Source organism: Rhodamnia argentea, chromosome 2, assembly GCF_020921035.1.
Source record: "Rhodamnia argentea isolate NSW1041297 chromosome 2, ASM2092103v1, whole genome shotgun sequence".
NCBI lineage: Eukaryota > Viridiplantae > Streptophyta > Magnoliopsida > Myrtales > Myrtaceae > Rhodamnia > Rhodamnia argentea.
In genome coordinates, this window is record NC_063151.1 from 858,408 (window position 1) to 866,110 (window position 7,703).

The 7,703-nt window shown below is 37.7% G+C and overlaps 1 protein-coding gene across 1 annotated transcript; it reads right to left on the reverse strand.

The window, feature by feature from the left end:
* Positions 1-2,898: 2,898 nt before the first annotated feature.
* LOC115751656 lies at positions 2,899-7,090 on the reverse strand. Its single transcript, XM_048274902.1, has 12 exons — positions 6,831-7,090; positions 6,641-6,728; positions 5,971-6,069; positions 5,752-5,868; positions 5,444-5,657; positions 5,157-5,311; positions 4,692-5,053; positions 4,500-4,599; positions 4,304-4,363; positions 4,032-4,115; positions 3,831-3,947; positions 2,899-3,387 (listed from the first exon to the last, which is right to left on the reverse strand). The coding sequence occupies exons 2-12, from the start codon at positions 6,707-6,709 to the stop codon at positions 3,085-3,087; spliced, it is 1,680 nt and encodes a 559-aa protein (XP_048130859.1). The 5' UTR covers positions 6,710-6,728; positions 6,831-7,090; the 3' UTR covers positions 2,899-3,084.
* Between the last annotated feature and the right edge of the window lie 613 nt (positions 7,091-7,703).

A 7,703-nucleotide genomic window follows, 5' to 3' on the forward strand; every position in this document is an offset into this window, starting at 1 on the left:
TCTTAAATTTTTAAATTTTTTATTAAATTTTCCTTAAATAAAATTTTTAATTTAAGAAAATTAGTTTTTAGCAAATTTTAAAATTGAAGTTTAATTTATTTTAATTTATGTAAAGTTGAAAATCCACGTGGACTTTTTTTAAAAATAGTACCATTTTATATTAAAATTTTAATTATAAGTATGAGGGATAAGTCATAAGTATATTGTGTAAAAAAGTGATCCTCAAAAGTGTTCCAAAACACCAAAATAATCTTTTTTTTGCTTTTGAAAAGTGGTCCAAAAGTGTTCCCAGGACCAGAATCAAAATCATTTTTTTTTTCCATTACCAAACATGTTTCTGATTCTTTTTTGTTTAGGGGAACAAAAACAAAGAATCGGCATCACTGCCTAACAGACCCATAGTCTCCCTTCGTTTATTAACTTGAGCTTTTGGGCTGGTCATGGCTAAAGTGCCGGTCTTTTCTTGTGAAGAAAGGGACGAGAAATTAAAGGACACAACCCTCAACTCAAGTCCTTCCTTGGCAGCTTTTCTTCCTTGGTTGCGTATGGTAACGTTTTTGTTCCCGGAACAACTTTTAGAACATAAACATTTTTTTTCTGTTTTTTCGGCATCAAACGATTTTTGAGAACAAAAACGCGTTTGTTAACAGCAAAAAAAATTTGTTCCCGGAACAAAAAAAGAACAGAAACACGTTTGGTAATTGTATAAAGTTTCTGTTCCGGAACAAAAAAGAAGGAAAAAAGAAACGCATTTGATAACTACAAAAAAATTATTCCTAATTTTTTTCATTTAAATAAGGGGACTGTATATATATTAAAATTAAAATGTCTTTATCCTTTTAACTTACTAAATCAAATTAAATCGCATTTGTTCAATTTACTAAATCAAATTGGACCAATATATGTATAAGTAATTTATGCACGATTTATCAAATGATGATATGGCCGAGATCAACTATAAAAAAAAGCAGAAAGAGAAGACGAATTAGAATTAGACAACGATAACATCAAATATGATTTCTATAGATAGGAAAAATCACAATTATGAGTTATACGTAAATGTTCCCAAGTAGTTAAAAATATGATTACCTTTAAATGGGGACCTTAGAAAAATATTAATTACACTTTGAGTGAAATCGGGGACTAAAATGAAAAATATTAATTTTTCTAAACATGAGGACTGAAATGAGATGCAAGGTATCAAAATCTCATGTCATCACTCTAAAAGTAAAAATTTTGGCTAAAATGATTTAAAATGAAATTTTTTAGTCAATTTAGGATTATGTTCAATGCAGAGGCATGTGGTCCCAAACTGAATTTTTTTAAATTTAAGAGACCAAAGTGAAAAGGGAATTAAAATAAGAATATGGACTATTTTTGCACATTTTTCTGACCATGAATACTATTTTTCCATATTTTCGGCTCTTTTTATAATTAAAATAAATATGCAAAATATCAAAAATTACGAAAAATATTTTTTGTTCAAAATTGATTGCTAAGGCTAGGCCAAAGCTTCCAAGGTTGATTTTGTAATTTTATGAATTTTTTTTGGTATTTTTAATCAATTTTTTAAAATAAAATGATAAAAAATCAAGTGTCAACATCGTGCAAGAACAAAAGAGAAAAAAGTGTGTTAAAAAACAAAATTGTTCCCAATTGTTTCTAAAAAATGTTCCAAATGTGTTTTTCAAAAATGTTCCTTTTATCTTTTAACTTTAAGCTTTTGTTTGGTTTGGCAAAAGTGTTCCAGGTCTTTTGGACTTTTTGCAAAGAAAGGGACGAGAAATTAAAGAACACAACTCTCAACAAAAGTCCTTCCTCGGAAACTCATGGGCTTTTTAGTTTTTTGTCAATGCCTTGTGGCGACTGAAAAAGCAACTTCGACCATGGTCTGCTTCAATTGTGATGGCTGTGTGAATGGTTTTGGGCGTTTGCAGAACTAATGGAAAAAGGATTTCAGGACCACTTGTATGAACCAAATTTCTCCAGCATGACCACAAACCTATACATTCCAACGGGCCATCTTTCAAAGCATTTTGTTTTTCACTAGTGACTGCAGTCATTTCTCTCTCTCTGAAAACATGTACATCAGTACATTAACTGAGTTTAACAGGTCTTGCCGAGTCATGCATTGAAGTTCTCTCGCTGCATTCGCGGTTCAAGTAACTCCGATATTCGGCTCACATCGTGCACTAATGAAAGCTGGAATGCGTCGACATCATTGGGTTGGTGAACAGGTCATCAACACAGATCAAGTGACCCTTGCCATTGCGAAGCTTACGGCTCGTGATTTCAGGACCACTAAGGATACCTAACGCATTACCAGATTGCAAATGCTCTTTTCAGCAGCAATAGCTGTCCTTGAATACGAGACAGTTCATTGAAAATTCCACAAATATCGTCTCTTAAGCACCCCCTTTTTCCTCCATTCGCTGCAGTGTTGTCGGTGCAGGTCTCATTTACAAACATTGCAAGACAAAGGAGAGGGTCATTACTATTCAAACCTAATGTTCTTTAATGCCAACAACTTCCCAATACATCCTCTGGTTTAGTTTTGTGGTTAGTTGTCATTCCATTGAACTGAGGGTGATGAACAATGATGCTGTTAAAAGAGCCAATTGTCTGTCCCTGAAACTGAATTCCTCGCCGATTAAACTTGCTAGTACGCTACAACCAAACCAACATGTGGATACAATGTACTCCCGTAGTGTTCATCTCAAGTTCCTTCAGGGATTATTAGGATTACATCATGGGTGTGTTAACGGGGTCTACACGCAAATACAAAATGGAAGTAGGAAAACGAGAAAAAAAGAAGAAGACACAAAGCCTTCATTTATCCTAGAATGAACATGGTGTCTTCAAGTCATTGCTTTTCAATAGCCAAGCGCGTTCAGAACATCAATCTCAGAATCATTGACTATTTACATTTCCTCCCATGATCCATTTACAAGAAGCACAATCTGGCTGAAGAAATGGTTGCCCAGATTTACGAGAACCATTTATAATTTTGACTGCAATACTCATTATTAACACAGATTGTGCATGGAACCTATATCGAAGCAAGCAAATTGGAAAAGCTGGAACTTACTGTGTTTGTAGAAGATACCTAAAAGTGAAATCGTAGGGAACAACCTGAACAAACTTTGAAGGAGAGTTGCTTTTTCCCATCTCAAGAAACTTGATTGCTTCTTTTCCTAGTTCACTGGGTAACTGAAGACAAATCCAATCGAGCAAGGAGTCCAAGTCCTTGGCAAAGTCGAGCAGATACCAGTCCAGCAGCTTTGGGATCGCAAATTTCTTGGCAGAAATTCCGACTGCAGCCTGCAAATAGTCTCTTTTCGCTGCTTCAAGTTCATTCTCTACATGTGATGCCGTGTAGACTCGCACCTTCATTTGGAAAAAGGTCATAATAATTAAGAACATAAACAAGCATCAGATGCAGATGCAGATGCTTCAACGTGAGAAGAGATACTTCTACTGTAGAAATGTGCATGTAACAAAAAGAGCACAATGCTTGCATGGAACAAGTGACCCAAGAACAAAGGTGACAAAAGGCAAAATTTTGTAAAAAAAAAAAATTAGTGATTCCATTGGGCAAAATAAATTGGCCAGATCCATAGGTAGCCCAGAAAAATCCGGAGCCGAGAGTAACCCAGGTTGGAGGTTTTCTCAACCTTATCAGGTATATTTTCCTTAACAAGTCCCATGACCAAAATATTAAGAGCTCTCAGGGCGTGTCCGGTGTTACCTCTGAAACCATGTAATTTTCACAATGGATGCAGGACTAAAGCAGACAAAAATGAAGGCTCCATTCCGTGCATTAAACTTACAGCAGGGGATGACCAACTTCCACAGGAAAGTGCGAAAGTCACCAATGGTTCAGATAACTCCAATCCAAAGATTCTTCTTGCTGTCAACTCAACAATTTTTGTACCCTTTGAAGAGGTCTGAAATTAAGACCAGGAAGCTTGCTCAGTACAATTCAAAACCAAAATCATGGCCTTCATGAAGGTAAAATAGATGTGACTCACATGTTTTAAATGATAAGGAAGTCTGAGGATGAAGTGCTCGATCGTTATGCCGTTAAGAAGGTGTCCTCCAACATTTATTGTCGCCTGGACAAAATTTTGGAAAACTGCGTGTAAGTCACTAGCTGCTCGGCTCAAAGATCCGCATAAGCTATTGCTTAATTAACAGGCGAAGTACATAGAAAACAGAACAAAAAATAGATATCAATGTCTTCACGTGATTAGTGGACTTTATCAGCACTTTATTCCTAGTGGAAGGATTCTAAAGGTCATACCTGCTGCATCAGCGCAGCAACCACATGGGGACTCTCCGGTATTCCATGTTCGAGGAATGCCTGAAAGGACTCAACAACGTCGATGGTCATATGAGGGACTTCATGCTAAATAAATTATGATTATCACTGAATTTTTATTTGACGAGAAGCTAAAAATAAGGACAGTTTAATTATTGCCATGAATAGCCTCACATACTTTCATCATGCACGAATTATAAATGTTAATCCAGAATGCAAGCTTCTCCTGGTGAGTGAGATTTTCCAACTGGACACGCGCAAGTCTTCCGAGGAGCACTCTGGAAATCAGAAGACACAAATCTCCCGTTACATCGACAAATGTCTGTCAAAAAGAACACAAATCAATCGACTTCAATAAGTGATGACTCACTTCAATCTTTGCACCAAAAATACACAGTTAGTTGTTCTGTTTGGATTGATTGAGCCAACGTGAACTGAATGAAGATGCTTATATGGGCCGATATCTCTCTTTCCATTCTCTGAACGCATGCCATATGGATCAAGGAACTTCATTTCTGCACCGCCCTCCTCGCACATAGTCGTAGACAAGAAAGGTGAATTTTCAGCTGCAATCCTGCTCTTCTTTGAGCTCTTTCTCAAGAATATGCTCGATAGGCACTTCAAAACATTCTCGGAGATTTTGTTCGGGTTTTCATTGCCTCGCAGTCTGTCATCAGAAACTGTTTGGTTCCTTGCTTTTGCATTTTCTAGGTCTGTCACTCTACTCTCAAGCTGGACATTCAGAAACTCCATATTCAATGATCCACAGAACATAAATAACGAAAACTAGCTGTCGTAATTGAACATAATAATGACAAGAAGTAAAAAACTAGACCTGTGATTTCTGAGTTTCCAAATACTTCTCCGCCGTGACATTATCTACAGGGTATCCCTTTCTAGCAACTTTGGCTCCACAGGATTTATGTGTGGTAGATTCCTTCTTGTCCATTGTAGAATTGGTGCATGCTTGCTTATCTTCCCCACATGCATCTGATGAAAAGCAAGATAGATGAATGAGATGGACCCTGCAACACATTCTTGTAGAGAGACGAAGTTAATTTGGGAATCTGAGCGCACCAGGGCGAGACAACAAGTGCCCGGTTCGAGATGGCGTCGAGCTGCCAGCAATTTGAGCTTGGAATCTGGACTGTTCGGGTCTAAGATTCTTAACTGGGCTTGGTCTATGCAAATTAGATGAACTGTCAAAAACCTTCCCCTTGGATGATGAAATGTACACGGCTTCCTGATATAAGCCCTGCCTGAAATGTACCACCTGTTCTTCCAGCCGCAAAACCTCCTCTTCCAATACAGCAACCTCAGCCAGAAGTTCTAGAGTCTAAATTTCAGAAACCAACACACAGTTCATTCATCACAATAATGAAACAGTCACATTCATATAGAAATCCACGAAACATGAAACATTAACTAACATTTGTTGGGAGATAAGGGGGAAGACGAGGCAGAGTTCCTAAAGGTCTGGTAAAAGCTCTCTCAAGAGCCCTGTGAACGTTCTCTTCATGTCTAAGCTTCTTCTTCAACTTATCCACCTGGAAAACAGAAGTTTCACAAAATTGGTGATTTTTCTTTTGAAGGACTAGAGCCATCAAACAAGAAATTGTGGAAAGAAAAGCTCGGTACTAGATGCATACATCTTGTTGCAGTGCCAATTTTCTCTCTATGCTCGATTTTTGCTGACTGGCAGTTGGCTTTGTTGCATCCACAGATTTGGTCGCCATCATTTTCACCCTCTGTTATCCAACAATTAAGGAAACGATGAGCTTCTTCAAATGACAAAAAGAAAAACTAACAGCAGAAGTAGGAAAAACTAGCAATTGACAAAGATTCAGACATTATCTGAGATCTTTAAAAATTTTAATGCCTGGGATTACATACATTAGCAAAGCAAAAGGAAGAGAGAAAAGTCGAAACTTTCTCGAGAAAATTTGGAATTTTGCAGCAGATTCATAAAGTAAGTAAGGAGCGAAAAGAGGACGAACGGACGAAATGATAAGGGACAACTAAAAAGCATTTTCTACTCAATTACAACGTATATAAAGTCAATCCCTCATTCTCATGAGAATGAATGCATTCACAAACGATTCAGTTTCTCGAGCCTCGTCATAAAAAACTGTAAATCCATCTTTCCCGCGTAAAAGCGAGAAAATTTATGCTGATATAGTAGAAAAGCTAAGAACTTTGCTAGTTGCTACTATACAAGACGTGTTTCAAAATCCCCACTGAAAAGAAAAATCATTGCAATCTCGAAAATCAATTGGCGAAGGAACGGGAAACACAACTTTCGGAAACTGTGAACTTTACTTCGCCATGCTTCGCCGGAGCTTTCGTTGACTGTTGCAGCCTGGACCCTCCTCTGACGTTCATCGTCATGCTCTTTGCAACCTGCGCTCTGAGGACAAGAACACCATTCAGTCAATTCACCTCTATTCAACGTTGGAAAAGCTTTTGTTTTTCGGTCTCCGGGTCGACATTGCATAGAGAAAGATTGAACCTTCGAGGGCAAATCCCATCCAAAAGAGAGCAGAGAGCTTGGAGTTCCAGCAAGAAGAAACAGAGGGTCTGAAAGTCAAATGGAAGAAGCACGATGAGGAAGATTCTACGTGAATACGTAGGTGGGCAGAGGATGACGATGAGGAGACATGGTGGGTGCTTTTCCCTGTGTCTTCTTATGCTTCGCTGGACTGGAAGATTTATCGTAACCCAGAGAGAGAGAGAGAGAGAGCGAGAGAGAGAGCTCTTTTTGGCGGCAGGTCGGAAGTAAAATTCTTCCCTTGTAAAACGAAGACGAAATGGAAAGTAAAATCCAGCCACTTTACCCTTTAGGGAAATGCCAAAATACTAATTAAGCATGCTTATTATGAATGAGTTTTTTTTTTCTTCTAAAAAAATGTCTGGTGTTATTTTATATTTTCAAAAGTTGTTCCGGTCGACAATTTGTAGCAGATACGTTGCTCGGTTTGATTCGCATAATCGACTTATTGTTTGAAATGTTACAAATTCCGCTGGTGCGATGAACGAAAACTAAGAATGCAAATGAATTCAGGAAAAATCAGACTAAGAGCAAATTTTATATCCCTTTTTATTTTGTTAAGCTTGATGGGGGTAGTGGCCGCTCTTCCCAAATGGGAAGAATGAGATGAGGGGTTCGAATCCCCACCTTCGGAGGGGAGTGGAATGGAAACGCGTGAGGAGAAAGTAAGGTTTCGCAATCTGTATATGGCACATAGCGCACGCAATGTGATTTGTATAGTAAAATATGATATAATAGAATCAAACAAAAAAAAAATTATAAAAATTTGTTTGGTTACCCATTTGGACATTGTACCACACATTTTCCGAACTCAACCCAATTCATTTTCGGGCA

Bases quoted from the DNA above. Each gene is read 5' to 3' on its own strand.
- LOC115751656 (XM_048274902.1), bottom strand. From the start codon at position 6,709: ATGACGATGAACGTCAGAGGAGGGTCCAGGCTGCAACAGTCAACGAAA. The intron at 4,600-4,691 runs GTGAGTCATCAC...TCTGATTTCCAG, and splicing joins TTTTTGGTGCAAAGATTGAA to AGTGCTCCTCGGAAGACTTG. The intron at 3,948-4,031 runs GTGAGTCACATC...TCTTAATTTCAG, and splicing joins TTCCTTATCATTTAAAACAT to ACCTCTTCAAAGGGTACAAA.